This window comes from Saccopteryx leptura, chromosome 3 (assembly GCF_036850995.1).
Source record: "Saccopteryx leptura isolate mSacLep1 chromosome 3, mSacLep1_pri_phased_curated, whole genome shotgun sequence".
NCBI lineage: Eukaryota > Metazoa > Chordata > Mammalia > Chiroptera > Emballonuridae > Saccopteryx > Saccopteryx leptura.
In genome coordinates, this window is record NC_089505.1 from 42,014,736 (window position 1) to 42,042,409 (window position 27,674).

Genomic DNA, 27,674 nt, shown 5'->3' on the forward strand with positions numbered 1-27,674 from the left:
TTTAAGGTAATTTTTCTTCTTTCTAAGTGTGAAGCCAGTAGCCATGGCCACCATCATAGCCGCCTGGCCCATGCAGGTTAGCATTGGATTCGGACAGATGGTAATGAAACAACGGAGCCAAAAACTGGTGGGCCATTAGCTTAAATCCTAGCTTGCACTTGGCGGGCAAGAAAAAACACTCACTGGGCTCCAAAACCCACTCATTCAGTGATTAGAGTGCTACTGACTTATCCGAGTTTACTACAATCAAAGCTTTCTAGCTCACTAGCCTTATTCACCTCTGTTCCCCATCTCCTTCTCTCTGCACAAACTCTGCACAAACTTGCTTCTCCTTCAGCACTCCACCATCTTGGCTGCTTCTCCTGTCCTGCACATGGCCTTCCTCTGCTCTCCTCTCTAATGCTAATCTCAGGAATCGAGAGAGTGCAAGCTCCAGGTCTGTCCCACTTTATAGTGTAGAAACCAAAACCTTTATTTTATTTTTTTTATATTTATTTATTTTTTACAGAGACAGAGAGTGAGTCAGAGAGAGGGATAGACATGGACAGACAGACAGGAACGGAGAGATGAGAAGCATCAATCATTAGTTTTTCATTGCGCGTTGCAACACCCTAATTGTTCATTGATGTGCCTTGACCGTGGGCCTTCAGCAGACTGAGTAACCCCTTGCTGGAGCCAGTGACCTTGGGTTTAAGCTGGTGGAATTTTGCTCAAACCAGATGAGCCCGCGCTCAAGCTGGCGACCTCGGGGTCTCAAACCTGGGTCCTCTACATCCTAGTTCCATGAATGTGTAAACTATGTAAATTAAAAAGAGAGTATTTTAAATTTTGTTCTGAATTTTATCAATAACTGTTTATTATTTCAGAAAGTCACATCACTAATGGCTATATTAATCCTGGGTCTGAGTTGCCAACACAACTTGCTTGTATTAGTCTATGTAGCTATCCACTGCACCACCGCCTGGTCAGGCCAAAACCTTTAATCCAATATACAAACAAGGAAATCTCTGATACAAAGTCACTTATCTGAGGCATAATGGGATTCCTTATAAGAGTACGCCACCCAACATCAAAAAGAGTGGGAAAGGCTTAGTCCCAAAACCAAGCCCCAGGTTACAAGGATTCTGCCTGCCCACAGCCCACCTCCAACACACATTAATACAATCACTCCCATCCCAAGTAATCACCTGGGCGACGGGCTTCCACGTGGGCAGCGCCATCTTTAACAAAGTGAGCATAATATATTTTATCTTCCCAACACTAAGATATATCTTTTAGAACAGAAGTTCTTAATTTGTGCAGTTCAATTCACCCTCCCTTCACCCCAACTAGTCATTTTGAAATACATGGGGACATTTCCTCATCACATTAATTCACTGGCACTTACTGGCATTTGTATTATGAGCTAGGGATGGTAAACATCTTGAAATACACACAAGACAATCAACCACACAAAATAATTATTCTGGTTCTTTTATAAATTTCAGTTGTCCTGCTGGACATTCATGTAGATGAAAAAACTTTTGATAAATATCTGAGTCTAGGAATTGATTCCAAAACTCTATTTCAGTTTTAATACATAAATTTTCCATGAATGTGTAAACTATGTAAATCAAAAAGAGAGTATTTTAAATTTTGTTCTGAATTTTATCAATAACTGTTTGCTATTTCAGAAAGTCACATCACTAATGGCTATATTAATCCTGGGTCTGAGTTGCCAACACAACTCGCTTGTATTAGTCTATGTAGCTATTATATTGCTGGTGATTCTATGCAGGTGCATTCACACACATATGCACAAACATGTATTGAGTTTTATAGAATCAGTCACACAAAAAGTTACAAGTGTGCACACTCTGCTAATATGTATTTTTCTCTTAATGCATTATTGAGGTAATCAAGATTAAGCATACATTTTACCAAAAACCATGCTGCTAGGGCTGGCAAAGATATACATATATACACTTTTGCCCCTTAAAGTAATAGCTTAGACATCAGAGACCATTGATCCTGGCTAAAATACGGAGCATATGAGATGTTGGACTGGGTGGTAAAATATAAGACTAGGTAACAGAATTAATTGACACTGAGCCATTTATTAGTGGTTTGGGATTGGGTTGGCTCACTGTGGCTCGGACATGACCAAGGTCTGGGGCTTTATCTAGATTGTACACTGGATGAGGAAACATGATTATCCATTGCCCCTCCTGCAGTGGGCTTTATATGCGATATCGCATGCTGTCTCCCTACAATCCAATTCTGTCTTAATACTTGCAAGCTAAATCTCTAGTTCTCTAAAGTGCCAAATATGACCTTTTCAGATGTGGCCCATTTAGGTCTCTAGCCTTCTCACTTCCTCTTTTTAACTACTAATTCAAGTACCAAAATAATGCTACTATCTCAGGTCCTTATCCTTTACATATTCAGTTCTTTTTCTCCTCGTTTCTTTCCTTCGCTTTTTTATTTGATTAAAAAGTGATTCTAAAGAAAAAAAAAAAAAGTGATTCTGGGTTTCCACAGTACTGGCACTTTTCCCTAGCGGAACACTTGAACTGCACGGGAGTTGTAATCTTTTATTTTTATTTTGTGTGTGTGTATGTGTGTGTGTGTGTGTGTGTGTGTGTGTGATTATGAGGGCGTCCTCTTCATAGTTCTTGGCAAGTGCTTGGTAAGGGGTAGGAGTCAGCAGACATTAACTGTTAAATGAAAACAGCATTGCAACCTTGTAACACCATTCTCTCTTCAATTGAAACTTTTCCGGTAACTAACAGTTTCACTTCTCTTTCTTTTATTTACCTACTTCGCATTCTTTCCCCTCCCACTTACAACCCCAAGGGATAAGGAGTGCTAGCCAACCCAACTCTCCAGGAATCCGCAGGACCACTAGCACTCCCTCCCACCTGGGTAGACACGCCGACGTGCTGACGTCACGCGTAGCGGTGACGTCCAGCCGTCAGGCCCACCCTTCAAAGCCCTCAGAAATCTGTTTTTTGCTGTTGCTTGCGGGCGCCTTGAGCTCTGTGTACTGAAGACCAGCAACAACGAGTACCGAGGGCGGGGCCTCGCGGACCCCGGCTTCCCCAAAGTAAGGTGACTTGTTTTCCCGAACGATAAGCGGGCAGCGAAAAGTCTACCCCGAGTGTTTGCCGTGGTCTCCCGGGGAACCGTGCAGCGCGCAGGCCGGGGCTGGTTGGGGGCGCGCGTGCGCAGTGCGTAGCGCGCAGCGTTTGCTCGGACCCGAACTAACGGGCGTGGGCGTTTGATTTTGACAGAGGATGTCCCGTTTCTCCGGAGAGGACCAGGCAACGCTGCGAGCGATGCTGAGACAGTTATTCCAGAGCGTGAAGGAGAAAATCACTGCCGCTCCCTCCCTAGAATGCGCCCAGGAGATCCTCTTACATCTGGAGGAAACTGATGAAAATTTTCACAAGTAAAATTGGTTTTGATGTATTAAGCAAACAAACCAGCTGATCGAGAAAAGTAAAATGTAGTTGGATAAAAAAATGTGCATATGATTTTTGTTAATATAGCATCCAAGTTGGAGGTTCATTATTTCATTCATCCAAACACCGACCGATATTGTTCTTTCCTTATTTCCCAAAGCATCTACCTTTGTTTTTTTTTGTTTTTGTTTTTGTTTTTTTCTACCTTTGTTTTTAATGCGTCGCCAATATATGTTGATTCTCCATTTTTTTCCTCCGGGGCAACAAAGTAACATTAATTATAAATTACTTATGTTCTTTTAAGAGTAATTCTTTTATTTCAAAGTATTCCTGTCACTATACTAAAAAACATTGAGTTCCCGAGATTCCTGTTCCTTTGCTGATTTAATTCTCTATGGCTGCGCTAATTACCCATTCTGCAGACTGTAGGAATACTGAAGTGAGGTTATATCTACTATGGGATAGCTTACATTTCTAGGAAGGGATACAGTGCTACTCAGATGTCTGTGATACGTGTCAGAAATATAAGTGTCATGGAAAATGTACAGAGTCTTTGGGTTGAGGAGCAGTAGGGATAGGAAGTTTGATGAGAGAGGTACCCTTTTAGGGAAATCTTTAGAGGTCTGTGTTTTATTTATGATTTGATTCATATAATTTAAACCTCTCCATTGAAAAATTTACCACCAGCTGTTCGATTTACTAGTAGTAGTGATATTTTTAATTTAGTGTCTGCTTTTTATTTTGATTTTACAGAGATGACATTTAATTTTTTATTTATATGTTAACCTTGACTGACTTTTGGGTGCCCCAAAGTTACCCTTATCTGAAATTCCTTCTCATTTTATACATGGGCATCGAGCCCTTTAATACTTGATGCAAAAGTTTGTGTTTGCTTGCAGTTTATATGTATGTGTGTATATATATATATATATATATATATATATATATATTTTTTTTTTTTTTTTTTTTTACCAGAGTTTCAAGGAAGTTTTTAAAAGGTGTGGAGGAATTTCTGTTAATGTGGACTTTCTAATTTCATTAGTGTTTCTGGTTATACATGTGGTTTCTTTTGTACTTCCAAGATTTTCTTGTTTATTTCTTCATTAAATCCACTACTAATAGCTGTTATTGGATGTAAATTTCTGCTCTTTTTTTCTTTGTGAGGAACTTTTAAAACTTTTGAAATGAATTCTTAGCTCATCAATTTGCATCTTTTTTTTTTTTTAGGTAAGCATTTAAGGCTACACAGTTGCCTGTAAATATGGTTTAGCTGTGTCAAATTTAAAATGCTTTTTAAGCTAGAAATGGGTCATTGTGGTTCTTCTTAGCAGTGTAACAACTGTTATAATAATGTAATTTACTCTTCAGCAGCTCATTAGATGGGTTAAATCAGTAGTAGTCAACCTGGTCCCTACCGCCCACTAGTGGGCGTTCCAGCTTTCATGGTGGGTGGTAGCAGAGCAACCAAAGTATAAATAAAAAGATAGATTTAACTATAGTAAGTTGTCTTATAAAGATTTATTCTGCCAAACTTAGCGAAAATCCAACATAAAGTACTTGGTAAGTAATTATTATTATATGCTTTAACTTGCTGTAACTCTGCTTTATAAATTTTATAAAGTAAAGTGACTTCTCTCCTTTATAAATCACCATTACTGTGGAACCGGTGGGCAGTTAGAAAATTTTACTACTAACAGATACAAAAGTGGGTGGGTGGTAGATATAAAAAGGTTGACTACCCCTGGGTTAAATGCTGCTTATTAATTTGCATAGGTAATGTTTCTGATTTACTAAAGAGATTTACTTGTGGCCAATCTAAAAAATCCAGACAAACACAAATTATGACTAATGTGTAGTCTTAAAAGTAAGATTTATAATCCTGAAAGTAGTTATGTAGTTTGTTGTGTTAAAAGTATAGATATCAGTGGTAGAGCGTCGGCCTGGCATGCAGAAGTCCCGGGTTCGATTCCCAGCCAGGGCACACAGGAGAAGCGCCCATCTTCTTTTCCACCCCTCCCCCTCTCCTTCCTCTCTGTCTCTCTCTTCCCCTCCCGCAGCGAGGCTCCATCGGAGCAAAGATGACCCGGGCGCTGGGGATGGCTCCTTGGCCTCTGCCCCAGGCGCTAGAGTGGCTCTGGTCGCAACAGAGCGTCGCCCCCTGGTGGGCGTGCCGGGTGGATCCTGGTCGGGCGCATGCGGGAGTCTGACTGTCTCTCCCCGTTTCCAGCTTCAGAAAAATACAAAAAAAAAAAAAAAAGGATAGATAGTAAAATTCATGTGTTAGTTGTACTAACACATGAGATCTGTGTCTTAGGAGGAATGGAAAGGAGGAGGAGATGCTTTTCATTGCTATTTTCATAGAATCTTACAGTTTCAGTGCTGGAAGAGATCCTAAAGATCAATGAGTCCAGGTGTTCATATTTTCATTTGTCTATTTTTTTTTTTTTACAGACTTAACCAGTGGTGGAGTTCAAATATTTTTTTTTTTATTTATTTATTTTTTTACAGAGACAGAGAGTGAGTCAGAGAGAGGGATAGACAGGGACAGACAGGAATGGAGAGAGATGAGAAGCATCAATCATTAGTTTTTCGTTGCGCATTGCAATACCTTAGTTGTTTATTGATAGCTTTCTCATATGTGCCTTGACCGCGGGCCTTCAGCAGACCGAGTAACCCCTTGCTGGAGCCAGCGACCTTGGGTTCAAGCTGGTGGGCTTTTGCTCAAACCAGATGAACCCTCGCTCAAGCTGGTGACCTCGGGGTCTCAAACCTGGGTCTTCCGCATCCCAGTCCGATGCTCTATCCACTGCACCACCGCCTGGTCAGGTGAGTTCAAATAATTTAACAACTGATTTTCTGCCCTAATGACCGTTTTAAGTATAAAAAATATACAAAAAGGTAGTTTATTATTTCATGCATTTAATACTTAAATAAGAATAATTAAAGAGGTACACAAAATGAAAAAATATTTAATACCTGACAAAAAACAATAAACCTGTTATTTAAGATAATTCCATATCTTTTTTTTTTTTTTGTAATTTTTCTGAAGTGAGAAGCGGGGCAGAAAGACAGACTTACGTATGCATTTGACTGGGATCCACCTGGCAAGCCTACTAAGGGGTGATGTTCTGTTGCAACTGGAGCCATTCTAGCGCCTGAGGTGGAGGCCATGGTGCCATCCTCAGTGCCCAGACCAATTTTTTGCTCCAATGGAGCCTTGGCTGTGGGAGGGGAAGAGAGAGATAGAGAGATAAAAGGGGTGGAGGGGTGGAGAAGCAGATGGGCACTTCTGTGTGCCCTGGCTGGGAATTGAACCCAGGACTTCCACAGGCTGGGCCAACGCTCTACCACTGAGCAAACCAGCCAGGGCCTCCATATTGCCTCTTGATTGGTGTTCTCACTTGCAATTTTTTCATCTATGTGTGGAGTGAACATTACTAGGGATGCATAGAATACATTGTTGCACAGATGAAGTTAAAAAAGAGTAAGGAATGTAAATTAGTGATTTCCACATTGGGCGGCTACCCAGGCACCCACTTTAGAACCCTGATTACAAGTGCTATTTTAACAACTGGTTTGCGGAACTCAACAAAAATTAGGGCTCAGTTCTGCCTAACCATTGCGAACCTGCCAAATCCCACCACTGGGCACAACTCTCTTTGAATACTAAATGTTCTTGAGTCACTTAGGTATGTTATTACTTCCCAAAGTGTTGCATGCTTCAGAATATCTGTCCCTCTACCTCCACTATCAGAATATTGCTTCTGTAAAATTCACCTGCTGTTGTCATGATATTAGCAAGAAAAATAATCTTATTAAACAGACTTACAGCGGAAACTGGTGTCTCTAGGCCATTGGTATTTTTGTAGAAAAATGGCTGTTAATGATAATTGAGTGCATAAATGATGGAATTTCAGGTGATGTATTAAAATGGGGGAAAATATAGTCATTTGGGAAGAAATCACAATGTAGGCAGTATAGCTCCATCTGGTGATTTGCCCCACAAGGCAGCTGCCCTAAACCACCTTTGCTTTCCGTTGCGTCTTCTATTTTTCTACCATAAATTGTACAATTCTCTAAAATATCTAACCTTCTCCCTTTTCTCTGAAAGTGGCAGCAAGGATTTGAACCCTTTGGGATGGGAGGAGGTGGGGAAGAGGACATTGGTTTCATTATGTGTGCATGTGTTGTGTGAATTTTTATACTTGGATTGACTCCTATAAAAGAAACAGCTCTGATTTTAATCTTGGATACAGAAGCATTAGTGGGAGGCCATTTAAAAAATAATGATCAGTCAAAATTTCTTGGGTCTGGCAGAGGAAAAGTAGTAGAGACTGGGCCTTGGTGTTTTTGAAAAAGCAATCTAGGTCATTCTTACATGAAGCCAGGGTTGACTTACTTGCATTTCCATGATTATTGTACAGTATAGTCATGGTGCACTTTTGACCGGTCACAGAAAAGCAACAAAAGACGACAGAAATGTGAAATCTGCACCAAATAAAAGGAAAACCCTCCCAGTTTCTGTAGGATGATGTGGCAGCATGTGCGCATGTGCAGATGATGACCTAACACCGTGTATACAGCGGAGCAGCCCGTGGCCATGCCAGTGGAGATGTGGACGGTACAGAGGAAAGTTCAGTGTGTTCTGTGGCTCGCTAAATTCAATCCGTGACCAAAGTGCAACGTAAATATCGGCGCGTTTATAACGAAGCATCATCACATAGGAATAACATTACTCGGTGGGATAAGCAGTTGAAGGAAACCGGCAGTTTGGTGGGGAAACCCCGTTCTGGTAGGCCATCAGTCAGTGATGAGTCTGTAGAGGCTATACCAGATAGCTACCTAAGGAACCCTAAAAACTCTGTGCGTGAGCCCACATCAAACTGCACTGAATAGTTGTGAAACTGGGAGTGTTTTCCTTTTATTTGGTGCAGATTTCACATTTCTTTTGTCTTTTGTTGCTTTCTTATGACCGGTCAAAAGTGCACCATGACTTTATGGACACACTGTATTACTGTATTCTCCCCTTATCCCTGGGTGACACATTCCAAGACTCCCAGTGAGTTTCTGTAACCCAGTGCTGACCCTATACGTACTATGTTATTTTTTTGCTATTAAAACAAACCTTTTCACTTAGAGGAAGCACTTTATGACTTGCTTCTCTTTGGCATATCTGAATTGCCAGCATTACTGTGCTTTGGGAGCATTATGAATTGAAATAAGGTTTACTTGAACCCAAGAACTGCAGTACCACTACAGTTAATCAAATAACTGAGATAGCTGAGTGACTAAATGAGCAGGGAGTGTATATAGCATGGATATACTGGAAAGAGGGATGATTCATGTCTAAAGGGGAACAGAGCAGGAAGGCATGATATTTCATCATGCTACTCAGAATGGTGCTCAATTCAAAGCTTATTGGATATTGTTTATTTCTTGTTTATTTCTGGACTTTTCCATTTAATATTTTTGCACCACTGTTGACTGTGGGTGACTAAAATCATGGAAAAGGAAACCACAGATATGTTAGAGATACTATGTAGCTTTAGTTATCATTTTTTAAAATACTTACCAACCCTAATGATTGTAGCCCTGTGTCTGTTATTTTTGGTTTGATACAGTAGGAACATAAAAATATCTGTTGACTTGGGTTTACTTTTGTTTTACAACAGAATCTATCAATGACTTTAAAATAGTGAATTCTAGTGTTTTTGTGTTAACTTAAAAAAATTCATTATTGTAAAGTGCTATCCCTTTGTAGAGAAATGGCTGACAAATGTGCTTCCCTAATTATTGAATGCCTTTGTAGTGTTTACCATGACTCAGAACTTTTACCTTTGACCAAAAGGTTGTATGTGATGTAAAATACTGATTCTTTGCTTCTTACATACTCTTTTATATACTACTCAAATATATGGTTGTTAATAATATAACAAACTTATACCATTTTTTCGCTCCGTAAGACACACCTGACCATAAGACACACCTAGGGTTTTAAGGAGGAAAATAAGAAGAAAAAATATTCTGAACCAAATGGTGTGTTAAAATATTTAATAAAATACCGTATTTTTTGCTCCACAAGATGCATGGACATTTTCTCCTCCACTTTTAGGGGGGAAAAACGTGCATCTTATGGATTGAAAAATACGATAATTCTGAAATAGAATCTGTTTTAAGAATTCCAAATATCAGCATTATAATTCATAACTTATACTAATAAAATATTTTTTAAAAAACATACCATTACTGATAATTTTTTTATGTATATATACATACTTGGAAAAGTTCTTGCTTATTTAAACAGACTAGACAATGATTTCCTGAAACAAATTAATACTAGTTTTTTTAATGTCACATTGTAATAGTAATGTCTGTATCTGCACATTTTGACATGAACATTTTGAATGTGTCAGAAATTTATTATGGAACAAAATAATTATATTTTCTTGGAAACTCTAGAGAATAAAACTAAAAAAAAAGAATGGAAAAAGTGAATATTGTTTCACTCAACTTTGAAAATGTTTTCCTGTGAAATGTGAAAAAATTCATATTCATCAGTAGTAAAGCAAAATGATCAGGCACATTGCTATGTAAAATAATTGAGCTGAAATGTGGTGAGGTCAGCACCTTTTTCCTTAGCATCAAAGAACTGTCCTTTTAGGTTTTAATTTCCCCCCTTTTAGGAACATTTGGAGAAAGAGATTTTGTTGTTATTGTATTTGGTAATAGTGTCATTGAAACCAAATTTTTATTTTTTCTTGTTAAATTATTTTTAAGGTAACAAAGTTAGTCAAATATATGTATAGTAGTATTTTTGGTGAGAAAAGTGCCAAGGTGCAAGAAAATACTATGTAATAAACAATAGTTTTTACATTAGGATTATCATCACTGTTAAGTAGTGGGAAACAAACTTAGCAAGGTCAGATATCAGATATTTTATCTAAGATTGAAAGATTGATTAGTGTGAGATGTAGAACTTAAACCTGATGCAAACCTATGTTATTATAATCTTGGTCTTTCCAGCACAATTAGAATGTGTTACATCTGAAAATGTTAACAGAGGAGAGTCTTCTAAAAAGAAATCTGAGCCTGACCTATGGTGGCGCAGTGGATAAAGCTTTGACCTGGGATGCTGAGGTTGCCGGTTAGAAACTCCAGGCCTGCCTGGTCAAGGCACATAGGAGAAGCAACTACTATGAGTTGATGCTTTCTGCACCTCTCCACCCTCCCCCTTTCTCTCGCTCCTCTCTAAAATCAATAAATAAAATCTCTCCCTCTCTCTATATAAAAGAAGTCTGAAAGGAAAAGACCTAAATAGTTGCAGAATTGACTTAAATAATCCTAGTAAGGATCCTCTAAAATAAATTATTAAAAAGGTATAAATTTTTGAGGAAAGTTTTGCATTTAAATAGAAATTTTAAACATAGTGGAGATTTACCAGTATCCTTAGTGTTCAGAGTTTTGTCATGCTTGGAGTGAGTAGGTGTTGAACAGTCAAACTGGTATCCTGCAGGTCATATTTATCTGTGGATATGGTTCTTTGGCTTGGTTTAAAGCAACATATTAAAATTGGGAGATAGCACATGGAAAAATAATCAGTTTTCTGGCTTTTCTTAAAACATTGAAAGATTGACACCAGGCTCATATGCCTAAGTGTCAGCCAGTGGCTAGACCCATGAAGTTCTTACTGTTAGCTGAAGTGTATCCTTTTTAGTTTACTTCTGCTGCATCTTTTTCTCTTATCATGGCTTGTTCTTCCTGCATATCCTTGGTAACTTGAGTTTATAGTCCCTTGAATTAGTATAAGACCTTTTGAAGTCTCCTTTAGGCATCCAAAGCTTTTAATTTTATATAAAATAAGTAGAATATTGCTATACCTCCAATCTAATTTCCAAAAAATTCAATAGGCTGATTAAAAGTGTTGTTCTCAGTTATCTTTTAGATTAGGTATAGATTTCATAAGAGCAGGTGGATGGCACCAATGCTATCAGGATTATAATGAAGGCAACTCAGTACTTAGTTTTGTAGAACTATTTCTCCCAGCCCGTAGCAACAGTAACTATGATGTATTTAAACTAATTACTAGTTTTCTAACAATTTTTTTATCTTGAGGTACCATTATAGAAGAATGACATAACTTCTAGATTTTATTGAGTATTGCCATGAATTCAGATGGTAAGAGAACACAAAATCAAATGTCAGATGAGAATCTGAAGGCTTGGGTTACTCTTATTCATGAAGTAGAAGGTCTCACTTGAAGAAATGACACTGTTCACTGATTTGCGGTTGGAGGCTCTCAGACTTCTCCAATGATCAGTGAGTAAGTAGAGCATCAACTGGCATAGGCAGCCTGGTAGTTCTTGTGTAACAGAGGGCCTTAACCCTTACCAGAGATCTTTGTTCCTAAAAGATTTATTCAAAAAAGCAGTAACCTCTTAGGCAGGATTCAATCTGGGGATCTTTGGGTTAATTTAATTTGGAAGATGAACTAAAACCTTGAAACACTTTGAAGGGGATCTTCTGAGAGATGTTACTGTGGTTATAAATGTTACTGTAATCTAAAAATGATATCATTAGAAAAAAAGTGTGTGATTATTCAAGTTCCCAAAGAGCGGATTTAAAAATTTTCCAGCCCTGTCCTGTTGGCTCAGTAGTAGAGCGTCAGCCTAGCGTGTGGAAGTCCCGGGTTTGATTCCCGGCCAGGGCACACAGGAGAAACACCCATCTGCTTCTCCACCCTTCCCCCTCTCCTTTCTCTCTACCTCTCTCTTCCCCTCCTGCAGCCAAAGCTCCATTGGAGCAAAGTTGGCCCAGGTGATGAGGATGGCTCCATGGCCTCCACCTCAGGCACTAGAATGGCTCCAGTTGCAGCAGAGCAACACCCCAGGTGGACAGAGCATCGCCTCCTGGTGAGCATGCTGGGTGGATCTTGGTTGGGTGCATGCAGGAGTTTCTCTCTGCCTCCTTCTCACTTTAGAAAAATACAAAAAAATTTTTCCAACACAGTTGGGGGTTTGTTGAGAATATTGAGTATGGCCTCATTTCAGTGGAGATGCCCTGATAAAGGGGCTTGATGAATAAGGTATTTCAACTCCAGGCCAAGAATTTGAAAATAAATAGGCAGCTAATAATTAGTTTTAAATATAATAATTATTGAGACATTATGTACTGTATTTCCTCATGTATAAGATGCATTTTTTTTTTGAAAAATTTAGGTTCTAAAAACTGGGTGCACCTTATACAGTGGTTGGTTGCAGAAGTGTGGCATTTCAAATGCCATAGATGGAACTGAGGACGAGGCAATATATGGAGACTAATTTGTTGTTGGACACAGATGAGGACAAGCTCATGGATGGGAGTTTTGGCAGTGATGAGGACTTGTATGAATTTTATGGTGAATAAAACTTGAGTTCAATAACCTTATGTAATACATTTTTTTTTCCTCCAAATTTTGGGCCCCAAAATTAAGGTGCGTCTTATACCTGGGAGCTTTTTATACATGGGGAAATATGGTATGTAATGTGGTGTGAAATATTGCTATAGGTAAATTGGCTCTAACTTAGAAAACTGAAATCAGTGATTTTTGAGGACTAACATGACTACAGTGTTAAGGATAAATATGAGAGGAGAGAGAGTGAAAGGAAGAAGGCAAGCAAGAAGGCTGCTCTAGTAATCTTCGTGTGGGGTGATGTGGTTTTGTACTGGTTGACCAAATGGAGTGAAGGAGGAAGTGATGAAGCCAAGGGGTGTGCAGGGAGTGTTAACAGTGTTGGTGACTGGGTGGATATGATGAAGTGGGTGGGTGTGGGGTGCCGAAGTTGACGTTAATGTGCATTCCGTGTTGTCAAGTCGGGGAGTCCTGAAAAATAATGTTAGTGTCAGAAATGTGGTGGGTAGTTAGGAAGAGGGAGTTCTTTCTGCTGTAGCGTGCCCTTTCTTTCTCTTACTGAGAGGAATATGAGAAGAATAAAAGCCCATGCATGCAGGGGTGGGGTGGTAATTATAGCACAATGCTACCTGAAATTATTGATAGGCATTATATGAACAAGTAGCTAACTACTAAAATAAATTTTTAGAAAGGATAAGCTCATTTTCCACCAATAGCCACTGATGCATGAACCTAACAGTATGAAGGAAAATGTACAATGTGTTGAATTGTCTGAGATGTTTCTTTCTGTAAACATGGAAAAGAACCGATTAGGTTGAATTTAGTTCAGTTACCACTTTCAAAATGTACACAAAACTTCTTCTAATGATTGGAACTCAACCTTTTTCTATTTTTTTCTTTCACAATTGCTGTTATTCTAGCCTGGTTTATCTCATCAGCTGAATAATTATAAAAATCTTTTTTTTTTTTAATTTATTTATTTTTTACAGAGATAGAGAGTGAGTCAGAGAGAGGGATAGACAGGGACAGACAGACAGGAACGGAGAGAGATAAGAAGCATCAATTATTAGTTTTTCATTGCACGTTGCAACACCTTAGTTGTTCATTGATTGCTTTCTCATATGTGCCTTGACCGTGGGCCTTCAGCAGACCGAGTAACCCCTTGCTGGAGCCAGTGACCTTGGGCTCAAGCTGGTGGGATTTTGCTCAAACCAGATGAGCCTGCGCTCAAGCTGGCGACATCAGGGTCTCGAACCTGGGTTCTCTGCATCCCAGTCCGATGCTCTATCCACTGCGCCACCGCCTGGTCAGGCTATAAAAATCTTTAAAAACTGCTTTCCCTTTCCTTTAATGAGCATCATGCATTCAAGATTGGAGCATTAGAACCCATATGAAAAGACTCTTGACCCTCTAAAGGTTGTTTTAGTCCTGAAACTTGCCACGTCCTCACCTCATGTATTAAATGATTTGAGATGAATAATTTAATTTTACTTTAAAGTAAGAAATCTGAACATGTTATAAATCTTTGTTAACACTTTTTTCTGGATGTGGTGAATGAGTTCATGATATTTACTGTATTTATTTTTGGAATGTTCATTTCAGCTATGAATTTGTGAAATACCTTAGAGAGCATATATGCAACACTTTGGGGTCTATGATTGAAGAAGAGATGGAAAAATGGACAGCTGACCAGAATCAGGGTGAGGAATCTGGCTATGACACAGTTGTACAGCATGTAACTAAAAGAACGCAGGAATCTAAAGAGTGAGTATGCCCACAATAATATTTGAAAGTAATTTTTCTCTCAACAGAGCTCCTTGAAAGCCCCCTGAACCCATGCCCCCCCACAGTCCGTGTTCCTCATAGAAGCCATAATGATCCTTGAAACAGTGAGTCAGATTGTGCCATCTTCCACACAACTTTCCAAAGGCTTCCCATTTCATTCATAGTAAAATTCAGGCTCTTCTGTAGCCTCCGAGGCCCACCATGAGCCTTCTGCCCCCTCTGCTACTCATTCCTTACTATATCCCTGCTGACGTTGCACCAGCTACTAGCCTTGTTCATTCTCCAACAAGCCGAAAGGTTTGCACTCATGTTGCTTCTGTTGTTCTTTCCCTAATTATTTTTGTGAATTACTCCTTCACTTTTTCTTTTTTCTTTTTTCTTTTTTCTTTTTTCTTTCTTTTTTTTTCTTACAGAGACAGAGATTCAGATAGAGGGATAGATAGAGACAGACAGACAGAACAGAGAGAGATGAGAAGCATCAATCATCATTTTTGTTGCGACACCTTAGTTGTTCATTGATTGCTTTCTCATATGTGCCTTGACCATGGGCCTTCAGCAGACCGAGTAACCCCTTGCTCAAGCCAGCGACCTTGGGTCCAAGCTGGTGAGTTTTGCTCAAACCAGATGAGCCTGCACTCTAGCTGGCGACCTCAGGGTCTTGAACCTGGGTCCTCTGCATCCCAGTCTGACGTTCTATCCACTGCGCCACTGCCTGGTCAGGCTCCTTCACTTTTCTTTAATAGACTTTAGTTTTTAGAACAGCTTTAGGTTCATAGCAAAGTTGAGCAGAAGGTACACATTTCTTTCCCATATACCCCCTGCTCCTATACATGCATAGATTTCCCCATTATCAGCATTCCACCAGAAGGTAGATTTGTTTCAGTTGAGGCACCTACATTGATGCATCATGCTCACCCAGAGTTTGTAGTTTACGTTAGCACTTTCTCTTGGTGTTGTGCATTCTGTGTTTTTTGGATGAATTAGTAATGACATATATCTACCATTGTAATATCTTACAGAACAGTTCCACTGCACTAAAAACCCTCTGTACTCTGCCTATTCACCTCTCCTTTCAACCTCTGGAACCACTGATCTTTTTACTGTCTCCATAGTTTTGCCTTTTCCAGAATGTTATCTAGTTACAACCATACAGTATGTAGCATTCTGCTTGGCTTCATTTTCTTAATAATATGTATTTAAGTTTCCTCCATGTCTTTTCATGGCTTGATAGCTCCTTTCTTTTTAGCACTAAGTAATATTCCATTGTCTGGACACACCAAGCTTCTTGGATGCTGTCAAGTTTTGGCAATTATGAGTAAAGCTGGTATAAACATTGTATGCAAGTTTTTGTGTGCACATATGTTTTCAAGTCCTTTGGGTAAATACCAAGGAGAATGATGGCTGGATCATGTGTTAAGAGTATGTTAAGTTTTGTAAGAAACTGCCAAATTGTCTTCCAAAGTATCTACCATTTTGCATGTTTACCAGCACTATATAAAAGTTCTTCTTGCTCCACTTAATCACTAGCATTTGATGTCAGTGTTCTAGATTTTGGCCATATGTTATAATTCTGACGCTAGCAATAAATCATTTTCTCTTTTCTCCTCTCTCATCAATTATATACTCATCACATATTTAATAAGTAACAAATATACATTAAGTGGTAGATCTTGGGAATATGAAGATAAATATGATACCCCTTACCCTTCAATAAGTCCGTGTAATCGGGAGTTTGACATTGCACTGAAGTAGAAACTTAAAAGAGATAGTTTCAATGCAGTGTTGTAAGTGTCATGATATGTGCAAAAGATCACACATGGAAATGTAGAGGAAGGCTATATTAGTTAATATATACATTAAACAGCTACAATAAACGGACACCAGAATATAGAGGGTCAAAGAAGGCAGTTTTTGTCTCCTGAAGTGCAGTTCAGAAGAGTGTGAGTGCAGGGTAGGTTGGTGAGTTTAGCCAGGGATCCCAGTCTCCTTTGATTTTACTGTTCCATCATATCCTAGGGCGAGGGCTAGAAAACTTTTTCAGCAAAGGGTCACACATGAATATTTTAGGCTTATTAAGGTGTAGGAAAACTGACAGAGATGATATATAAATGAAAGAGTATGAATGTGTTTCAACAATACTTTACAAAAAGAGGTGGTAGGTTAGTTATGTCCAGAAGAAATACATTGCCAACCCCTGTCCTTGGGTTTTGCCTTCGTCTGCATGGTTGAAGCAGCCACACTAACCACACAACTGTCTTTCAACCTGGCCGAGGAAAGAGGGAGTGGAGGGTAAGAGTCTTTATTCGCTCACTTTCCATTAGTTAAAACTCAGTCATCTGCTCACACTGGAGTCGCACAATGGAGACTGGGGTGTTTAATCCCTTGGTGATGACCATGTACCACAGGGGTTATAATCTACACTACGTGGAAGAGAGGGAAGGGAGGATGTGTATAGGGGACAATAAACAAATCCTCTCACAGGAGTCATTCAGTCTAGTCTGACAGTAGTCGTGAAAGACTAAAAAAGGTTAAGTGAGCTCAGTTTTTATTAAATTAATTTTAACTCCATAGATTGTTAGGATATCAGTACAGGAAAATACCTCAGAAAGATCGGTTCTAAGCCCTTTATTTTATTCGCCCAAGTAGGCAAATTAAGTGACCTGTCCAGAATGGTACAACTATTTGATATTGAAGTCCAGTGTAAAGCCCATCTTCCCCTTAGTTACCTTTTAGGGGCACATTTCCGTATATGATACCCTGAGGACTATTATTTTTATAGTTACTTTTGTTCCTGACTCCCTGTTAATTCACTGTGGATTCCTAAGGGTAAGAACCGTGTGGTATATGCATGTCTGATAGTTAACCCGGCATTAATGTTCTAATGTTTATTTACAGAAGTGGGCAAAGTAAGTTTACAAATAAGACAGCTGAATAATACAGTAATTCATAAATAATAATACAGGACTAAACTCAGTGTATCATGTACTCACAACTGTAAACCTACTTTTCCCCACCCCTTTATATTTATTATTCATTGTTTGCCTGCCTTTCTGGCCTAACAGAAGATGGGGAACAATATAATTTTCACTTGTTTTGGTATTTAAAAGACTACATCTTTTTTTTTTAGAAGTTAAATTTAATGGGGTGACATTGATCCATAAGAGTACATAGGTTTCAACCTGACCAGGTGGTGGTGCAGTGGATAGAGCGTCGGACTGGGATGTGGAGGACCCAGGTTCGAGAGCCCGAGGTTGCCGGCTTGCGCGTGGGCTCATCTGGTTTGAGCAAGGCTCACCAGCTTGGACCCAAGGTCACTGGCTCGAGCAAGGGGTTACTCAGTCTTCTGAGGACCCACGGTCAAGGTACATATGAGAAAGCAATCAATGAACAGCTAAGGTGTCACAACAAAAGACTGGTGATTGATGCTTCTCATCTCTCTTCGTTCCTGTCTGTCTATCCCTCTCTCTGACTCTCTCTGTCTCTGAGAAAAAAAAAAAAGAGTACATAGGTTTCAGGTAAACATTTCTATAGCATTTGCACTGTTGATTGTGTTGTGTGTCCATCACCCCAAAGTCAAATCATTTTCTATCACCGTATATTTGTCCCTCTTTACTCCCCTCCCCTCACCTCTGTCCCCCTGGTAACCACTTCACATTTATCTACATCCATGAGTTTCAGGTTTATATCCCACCTATGTGTGAAATCATATAGTTCTTAGCTTTTTCTGATTTACTTATTTATGTGGAAAGTTGGCCAGGTGAGTGGAAGCCTTGAACGGAAGCCGAGTGGATTCCATAGACATTAGGGAGCTGCTCTTGGTTCTTGAGTGGTGGGACGGCATGATAAAATGCCCAACTCTCATAAAACATAATTTAGTACATAGCAGTGAAAGCAGGTTCTGGGCTTCCTTCTCATATTTAAGCTCAGCTACTTGGATATTCTTCATTTTAATTATTTTTCAACCCTTAGCATATGATTCTTTAGCTTTTCATTCTTAGGGTAGCTAACATATTAGTGTTAGCTAATGTTAAAAATTGCCTTCTGAGGCTACATGGTAGTGACTTTTAATTCTAATAGAAATTTTATATAACTTTTATGCACAGTAAAAACCTTTTAAATTTAGATTCCAAAAATTTACTTTTTTGTATAATTTGGACACTGACATTTACTCTATTAATTTAGTTTCTGGGCCCTGGCCAGCTGGCTCTGTGGATAGAGCGTCAGCAGGTGTATGGAAGTCCTGGGTTCGATTCCGGTCAGGGCACGTAGGAGAAGCTACCTTCTGCTTCTTCTCCCACCCACTCCCCTTTCTCTCCCTCTTCTCCTCCTGCAGCCAGTGGCTGGATTGGTCTGAGTGTGGTCTGGGGTGCTAAGGATAGCTCGGTTGGTCTGAGCACATCAGCCTCAGGTGCTAAAAATAGCTCCATTGATTAGAGCAGGCATCCCCAAACCACGGCCCGCGGGCCACAATGCGGCCCCCTGAGGCCATTTATCCAGCCCCCACTGCACTTCTGGAAGGGGCACCTCTTTCATTGGTGGTCAGTGAGAGGACCACTGTATTTGGCAGCCCTCCAATGGTCTGAGGGACAGTGAACTGGCCCCCTGTGTAAAAAGTTTGGAGACCCCTGGTAGAGTATGGGCCCCAGATGGGATTTGCTGGGTGGATCCCAGTTGGGGCACAGGCAGGAGTCTGTCTCACTATCCTCCCTCCTCTCAATTAAAAAAAAAATTTAGCTTCCAGACTTGGAGGTATGTGATGTCTCTGGGTGCCTTTTGCATCTGGTTTCTCTCCATGCTGGGCATCCTATGTAGTTTGTACGCAGGTGTTGAAGCTTTGAATATAGTTTATCTTTCCAGTAATAGAAAACTTAAAATATATACCTGAATCTTATATTACTTATTGTATTTTAACGCATTAAATATGATTTGTTTTTAAATAAACTTTTATTATTTTGGACAGGATTTCTTCCCTTTTTGACAACTGATTATATTACTTAAATAAATATGTTATTGAATGAAGTGACAGTGTACATCTATTAATAAATTCAGAGAGTTTTAACCACTAATATATATTGAGTAAAAGCCATATAAATTAAGATTTCTTATTTCTTGGTTTGACGAAAAAATAAGAACTGGAGTTATCTCCAATTTTGGGTGATATATAATTTCTAGTAATCTGTTTCTGGTAGTATTAATAAATTTATTTTAATTGGAGTACTAAAATTCTTTATTAGTCAGAAATTGAAAGTATTTCAATACTAAGAATAAAGTTTTATATGTGATTATTAGGAAATTACTTTTTATCTCTGGGTAACCCATTTAATTTTTTTGTGTTTTTGTTCACCCATGTGTAAAAAGTAATACAATAATAATTACCTCACGAAGACTTTATTTATTTATTATTATTATTATTTTTGTATTTTTCTGAAGTTGGAAACGGGGAGGCAGTCAGACTCCCACATGCGCCCGACCAGGATCCACCTGGCATGCCCACCAGGGGGTGATGCTCTGCCCATCTGGGCTTTTGCTTTGTTGCAACCAGAGCCATTCTAGCACCTGAGGCAGAGGCCATAGAACCATCTTCAGCGCCCGGGCCAACTTTGCTCAAATGGAGCCTTGGCTGTGGGAGGGGAAGAGAGAGACAGAGAGGAAGGAGAAGGGGAGGGGTGGAGAAGCAGATGGGCACTTCTCCTGTGTGCCCTGGCCAGGAATTGAACCCGGGACTCCTGCACACCAGGCCGATGCTCTACCGCTGAGCCAACCGGCCAGGGCCATTGAAGACTTTAAATGTCATAGTGAATATTTGTCTTCTGCTTTGTGAACATAGACAAGAAATTTTAAGTTGTACAGAGTGTTATTTCTTTCAATTTTTTTTTTGTGGTTCTTTAGAAATTACTGAGGGCTAGTGTGGCAACAGTGCATCTATTTAACTTTTTTTACTGTAATAATTACACATTATTTTCCTAGTTAAACATTTTGGTATTTATTTTTTAAATAAAGGTTTGCACATGGAAGAATTCATCTGTGGGCTCTGTCATATATTACTCATATATATAAATAAAAATACTATGTAGATTTTTATTGTTAATTGATGAGGGTTTTTTTATCACTGCCTCTTAGAGCTTTTTCTTATTTTGACTTCTTGTAGTATAAAGGCATTTAGTAGTGCTGTCCATAGGCTACTAGGCGTCCCCAAACTACGGTCCACGGGCCACATGTGGCCCCCTGAGGCCATTTATCTGGCCCCCACCACACTTCCGGAAGGGGCACCTCTTTCATTGGTGGTCAGTGTACTGGAGTACTGTATGTGGCGGCCCTCCAATGGTCTGAGGGACAGTGAACTGGCCCCCTGTGTAAAAAGTTTGGGGCCCCCTGGGTGGCTATCCTATATCTATTTCTCTGTGGTTTTTTCATAACTGCAATGACTATAATTTAGTTACAGTTCATTGAGCTTTTGATTGAGGGTATGACTCTCTAGTTTCTTTTTAAAAATTATCATTCTTTTCTTTCTGTGGCCAGTTTGCTGATATTTCTTGCAAAGACTATGTTGGTGGTTTCAAAAAGATCTGGAGTTCCAGCACCCATTCATGATCAAAACTCTCAGCAAAGTGGGAATACAGGGAACATACCTCAATATGATAAACGCTATCTATGACAAACCCACAGCCAACATCATACTCAATGGGCAAAAATTAAAAGCAATACCCTTAAGATCAGGAACAAGGCAGGGGTGCCCCCTTTCACCACTCTTATTCAACATAGTCCTGGAAGTTCTAGCCACAGCAATCAGACAAGAAGGAGAAATAAAAGGCATTCAGGTTGGAAAAGAAGAAGTAAAACTATCATTATTTGCAGATGATATGATATTGTATATAGAAAACCCTAAAGTCTCAGTCAAAAAACTACTGGACCTGATAAATGAATTCAGCAAAGTGGCAGGATATAAAATTAATACTCAGAAATCAGAGGCATTTTTGTATGCCAACAATGCACAGTCAGAAAGAGAAATTAAGGAAACAGCCCCTTCACTATTACAACCAAAAAAATAAAGTACCTAGAAGTAAATTTAACCAAGGAGACTAAAGACTTGTACTTGGAAAATTATAAAACATCGATAAAAGAAATCAAGAAAGATACAAACAAATGGAAGCATATACCGTGCTCATGGTTAGGAAGAATAAACATCATTAAAATATCTATATTACCCAAAGCCATTTATAAATTCAATGCAATGCCAATTAAAATACCAATGACATACTATAAAAATATAGATCACATATTCCAAAAATTTATATGGAACCAAAAAAGAACACGAATAGCCTCAGCAATCTTAAAAAATAAAAATAAAATGGGAGGTATCACACTTTCTGATATCAAGTTATACTACAAGGCCATTGTACTCGAAACAGCTTGGTACTGGCATAAGAACAGGCATATAGATCAATGGAACAGAACAGAGAACCCAGAAATAAACCCATAGCTCTATGGACAACTGATATTTGACAAAGGCGGTAAGGGCATACAATGGAATAAAGACAGCCTCTTTAATAAATGGTGTTGGGAAAATTGGACAGCTACCTGCAAAAAAATGAAACCAGACCACCAACTTACACCATTCACAAAAATAAACTCGGCCCTGGCCGGTTGGCTCAGTGGTAGAGCGTCGGCCTGGCGTGCAGGAGTCCCGGGTTCGATTCCTGGCCAGGGCACACAGGAGAGGCGCCCATTTGCTTCTCCACCCCTCCCCTCTCCTTCCTCTCTGTCTCTCTCTTCCCCTCCTGCAGTGAGGCTCCATTGGAGCAAAGATGGCCCGGGCGCTGGGGATGGCTCTGTGGCCTCTGCCTCAGGTGCTAGAATGGCTCTGGATGCAACAGAGCGAAGCCCCAGATGGGCAAAGCATTGCCCCCTGGTGGGCATGCTGGGTGGATCCCGGTTGGGCACATGCGGGAGTCTGACTGCCTCCCCGTTTCCAGCTTTGGAAAAATGAAAAAAAAAACCAAACTCAAAATGGATAAAAGACTTAAATGTAAGCCATGAAACCGTAAGCATCTTAGAAGAAAACACAGGCAGTAAGCTCTCCGACATCTCTCGCAGCAATATATTTGCTGATTTATCTCCACAGGCAAGTGAAATAAAAGACAGGATAAACAAATGGGACTATATCAAACTAAAAAGCTTTTGCACAGCTAAAGACAATAAGAACAGAATAAAAAGACAAACTACACAATGGGAGAATATATTTGACAATGCGTCTGATAAGGGGTTAATAACCAAAATTTATAAAGAACTTGTAAATCTCAACACCAGGAAGACAAACAATCCAATCAAAAAATGGGCAAAAGAAATGAATAGACACTTCTCCAAAGAGGACATACAGATGGCCAATAGACATATGAAAAAATGCTCAACATCCCTCCCTAATTATTAGAGAAATGCAAATTAAAACCACAATGAGATATCACCTCACACCAGTCAGAATGGTGCTCATCAACAAAACAACACAGAATAAGTGCTGGCGAGGATGTGGAGAAAAGGGAACCCTCCTGTACTGCTGGTGGGAATGCAGACTGTTGCAGCCACTGTGGAAAACAGTATGGAGATTCCTCAAAGAATTAAAAATCAAACTGCCTTTTGACCCAGCTATCCCACTTTTAGGAATATACCCTAAGAACACTATAGAACTGTTCCAAAAGGAGAAATGCACCCCCATGTTTATGGCAGCATTGTTCACAATAGCGAAGATCTGGAAACAGCCCAAGTGTTCATCAGTGGACGAGTGGATTAAAAAGCTTTGGTATATATATATATATATATATATATCAATACATACTATGGAATACTACTCAGCCATAAGAAATGATGACATCGGATCATTTACAATAACATGGATGGACCTTGATAACATTATACGGAGTGAAATAAGTAAATCAGAAAAAACTAAGAACTATATTAATCCATACATAGATGGGACATAAAAATGAGACTCAGAGACATGGACAAGAATGTGATGGTAATGGGGGTGGGGGTAGGGGGGAGGGGGTGAGGAAGGAGAGAGATGGGGTGGGGGAGGGGAGGGGCACAAAGAAAACCAGATAGAAGGTGATGGAAGACAATTTGACTTTGGGTGAGGGGTATGCAACATAATCAAATGTCAAAATAATCTGGAGATGTTTTCTCTGAACATATGTACCTTGATTTATCAATGTCACTGCATTAAAATGAATAATAATAAAAAAAAAAAGTGTTTGGTCAGATAAAAAAAAAGGTCTGGAGTAAACATGTCTAAAATGAAACTTAAAAATATTCCATGGGTTTTAATTACCCTTACTTTTTCCCTGTTAATTATTGATAATGGCTTTTATATTTTTTCATTAAGTCACATATTGTAAGTTGTAACGGGATAGGATGTGATGTTATTCACATGGCTATCCCTAATTGCAAAGGAGTCTGGGAGTTAGTTTAGTTCCATGCCCAGTTATAATTCAAAGCCTGTGGAAGGAGAGAACAGCTTTTGCTAGATAGCTGTTAATAGCTTTCAAAGCATTGTTATGCTTTCTTATTCCTTGCTGCTCAGAATTTGTACAGGAGAAGGCTGGGGCCCTCTGGCTCAGTTACCCTAAAGGTACTTCACCAATTAGATTAATGCATAACCTAGGATTTGTTTGTTTCTATTTCCCTTTACTTTAAACTTGAATCTTCCCCGGCCTCTCTCCTCTATAGCAGTCCTCTTGTGTGTGTTTACATCTTGCTTTGTTTCTAATCCAGTCTCATCTTTCATTATTTTTATCTTTTCTCATAATTTCTAGGACTTTGAAAATATTTACATATATTAATATATGTATTATGTTTATTTATAGTTACATGTTATGTAAATCATATTGTTAAAGATGACTAAATAGATAAGAATATATATTAAATTATATATAGAAATTACATATATTTATATTTAGTGATATATAATTTATATTACTTAAAATATTTAAAAATCTTTAAACTTTAAAGTCTCAGCCTACTATTTCTTTTTTTTAATTTTTTTATTTATTTTTTGTATTTTTCTGAAACTGGAAACGGGGAGAGACAGTCAGACAGACTCCCGCATGCGCCTGACCGGGATTTACCCGGCATGCCTACCAGGGGGCGACGCTCTGCCCACCAGGGGGCGATGCTCTGCCCCTCCGGGGCATCGCTCTGTCGCGACCAGAGCCACTCTAGCGCCTGGGGCAGAGGCCAAGGAGCCATCCCCAGCGCTGGGGCCATCTTTGCTCCAATGGAGCCTCGCTGCGGGAGGAGAAGAGAGAGACAGAGAGGAAGGAGAGGGGGAGGGGTGAAGAAGCAGATGGGCACTTCTCCTGTGTGCCCTGGCCGGGAATCCAACCCGGGACCTCTGCACGCCAGGCCGACGCTCTACCACTGAGCCAACCGACCAGGGCAGCCTACTATTTCTATTCAAGTCCCCAGTATTATTCTATTGCTTTTATGAGAGAGGATACCTCACCTATTCTTCCTTTGATTTATGCAGTTACAATGACCCATAAACCAGAATGGTGAAAAAGGAAAGTTTCTCTGCTTATTTTCCTAATTTATTACCATTATTATAGTGATAATCAATAAATATTTGTATCGTGCTTTATACTTCTAAAGAACTTTGAGATATATATTCTTAATTATTTCTTGTTATAGCCATGTGAAATAGGTCAGCTAAATTGTGTTCTTTTTATTTCATTTGCAGTAGAGGAAAATGAGATTTATGATGACAGAGCTGGTAGATAAAGTAGTCAGGAATCTAATTCAGGTTCTTTGACTCCAAATTTAGTACTTTAATCATTATGTTTATTTAAATCTTTATTTAAATATACATGAAATTTAGAAATTTCAATGATTCATCTCATATTCCTTATTTGTAAAATAAAGGGATAGGCTAGATTATTTTATGGTCCCTGTTAGCTCTAAAATTCTATTTCTAGGCTATTGTAAATATCAATCTAATATAAATATGATTTGAGATTTTGCACTTAATAGGGAAATTTATTGGGGTTTTTTTTGAGAATTTTAGATCTGTAGAGTTGATGGGATCTTATAAGTTACCATTTCAAACTCCTAATTTTAGAAAACCTTTTCTAACATCCCTGACAATGGGTTCTCTAACCTCTATTTGAAAGACCCATTGGTATTTAACTCTTATTTTGGTCTAAATTGTGGCTGCAGGTGCTTATAGATATAAAGAATAGGTAGGGATAAGGGGAGGTAAGAAAATAGAGGGAGGATAGAGAAAGAAATAAAACATGGAAGTGTAAAATAGGCTGTGTATTGGTATATGATAGTAACCATTGACTTTGTTGCTAATTTCTGGAATCCATGCCATTGGAACATCTTGCCTTAGCTTCTGTTAATTTTACTACCTTGGTCTATGTAACCAGTTGAAAAAAACCTTGGAAAATATACTTTTTGGATGCCCTATTAATTTTTTTTTTTTTTGTATTTTTCTGAAGCTGGAAATGGGGAGAGACAGTCAGACAGACTCCTGCATGCGCCCGACTGGGAGCCACCTGGCACGCCCACCAGGGGCAACGCTCTGCTCACCAGGGGGCGATGCTCTGCCCCTCCGGGGCGTTGCTCTGCCGCGACCAGAGCCACTCTAGCGCCTGGGGCAGAGGCCAAGGAGCCATCCCCAGTGCCCAGGCCATCTTTGCTCCAATGGAGCCTTGGCTGCGGGAGGGGAAGAGAGAGACAGAGAGGAAGGAGGGGGGCGGGGTGGGGAAGCAAATGGGCGCTTCTTCTGTGTGCCCTGGACAGGAATCCAGGAATCGAACCCGGGTCCCCCGCACGCCAGGCTGACGCTCTACTGCTGAGCCAACCGGCCAGGGCCTGCCCTATTAATTTTTATTGCTGTCATGTGAATGAATTCTGTTGTGCCATTTATTATTTTATTTTATTTTATTTTATTTTATTTTATTTTATTTTATTTTATTTTTGTGACAGACAGAGCGACAGATAGGGATAGACAGGAAGGGAGAGAGATGAGAAGCATCAATTCTTCATTGTGGCACCTTAGTTGTTCATGGATTGCTTTCTCATATGTGCCTTGATTGGGGGCTCCAGCAGAGCAAGTGACCTCTTGCTCAAGCCAGGGACCTTGGGCTCAAGCTGATGAGTCTTGCTCAAACCAGATGAGCCTGCTCTCAAGCCAGTGACCTCAGGGTTTTGAACCTGGGTCCTCCGCGTTCCAGTCCAATGCTCTATCCACTGTGCCACTGCCTGGTCAGGCTGTGCCATTTATTCTTTAAGAAAAACTGACAAATTGTTTTCTTTTTAAAATTGTGTTCTTAAGGGGATTTTACAGAAAAAAAATAGGTTTAATTTAGCTGAATGTTTTAGTTTGTGCTAATAGTCTTTCTCTTACTGAGACTGCTTTGAATTTAAAGATACAAAGAAATGATGCATTCCCTGAAGAACAACATGATGGTAGTGGTGGAATCTATGATTAACAAGTTTGAAGACGATGAGATGCGAAGTCAAGAGAGGCAGAAAATATTCCAAAAGGAGAAAAGCAATAGTTACTGCACCGACAATTGCTCTGACAGTGATTCGTCATTCAATCAGGTGTGTTCTTTAGCTTTGTATTTGTCTTGAAATAGTGTTTAATAAACACTAGCTTCAATGAATTCTTTATTAGCCAGATTATTTTTTGCTTTCTAGTTTTAAAATTCAGAAGAAAAATAAACAAAATAACCTAATATTAAAGATTTAGTCCGTGAAATAACATTTTCTAGAATTATGTGTTCAGTGAATGATTATATCTGAGACACGTAGAGAAAGGCTAAGGAAGAGTACAGGACAGAAAAGGAACAAAAAGTTCAAGGAGCATCATAGTTACGCCTAGGGTACTGTTAGTGCCTTCTTGTTTATGTTGTTTTATCTATCCGTATTACTCATCTAGCATTTCTGGGTACAAAACATTTTGGCCTAATGTCTATTAAGTCTCAGCCCTATAATGTTCTACATATTGCAGTTGTTTAGCAAATAATAATAATTTTCATTTGTACCGAAAGCACACTATT

The 27,674-nt window shown here is 39.3% G+C and overlaps 1 protein-coding gene across 4 annotated transcripts in view; it reads left to right on the forward strand.

Moving 5' to 3' along the window:
- Positions 1 to 2,956: 2,956 nt before the first annotated feature.
- TBC1D32 (TBC1 domain family member 32) overlaps positions 2,957 to 27,674 on the forward strand; it is a 233,294-nt gene continuing 208,576 nt past the window's right edge. For 2 of the 4 annotated variants that reach the window (XM_066373353.1, XM_066373356.1), the window contains exons 1-5: positions 2,957 to 3,085; positions 3,273 to 3,430; positions 12,227 to 12,352; positions 14,434 to 14,595; positions 27,039 to 27,216. In XM_066373353.1, the coding sequence (XP_066229450.1) occupies positions 3,276 to 3,430; positions 12,227 to 12,352; positions 14,434 to 14,595; positions 27,039 to 27,216 (621 nt within the window). In that variant the 5' untranslated portion in view covers positions 2,957 to 3,085; positions 3,273 to 3,275. Of the gene's footprint in view, positions 3,091 to 3,272; positions 3,431 to 12,226; positions 12,353 to 14,433; positions 14,596 to 27,038; positions 27,217 to 27,674 lie in introns of all 4 variants that reach the window. The other 2 variants (XM_066373354.1, XM_066373355.1) reach the window with 2 other exon arrangements.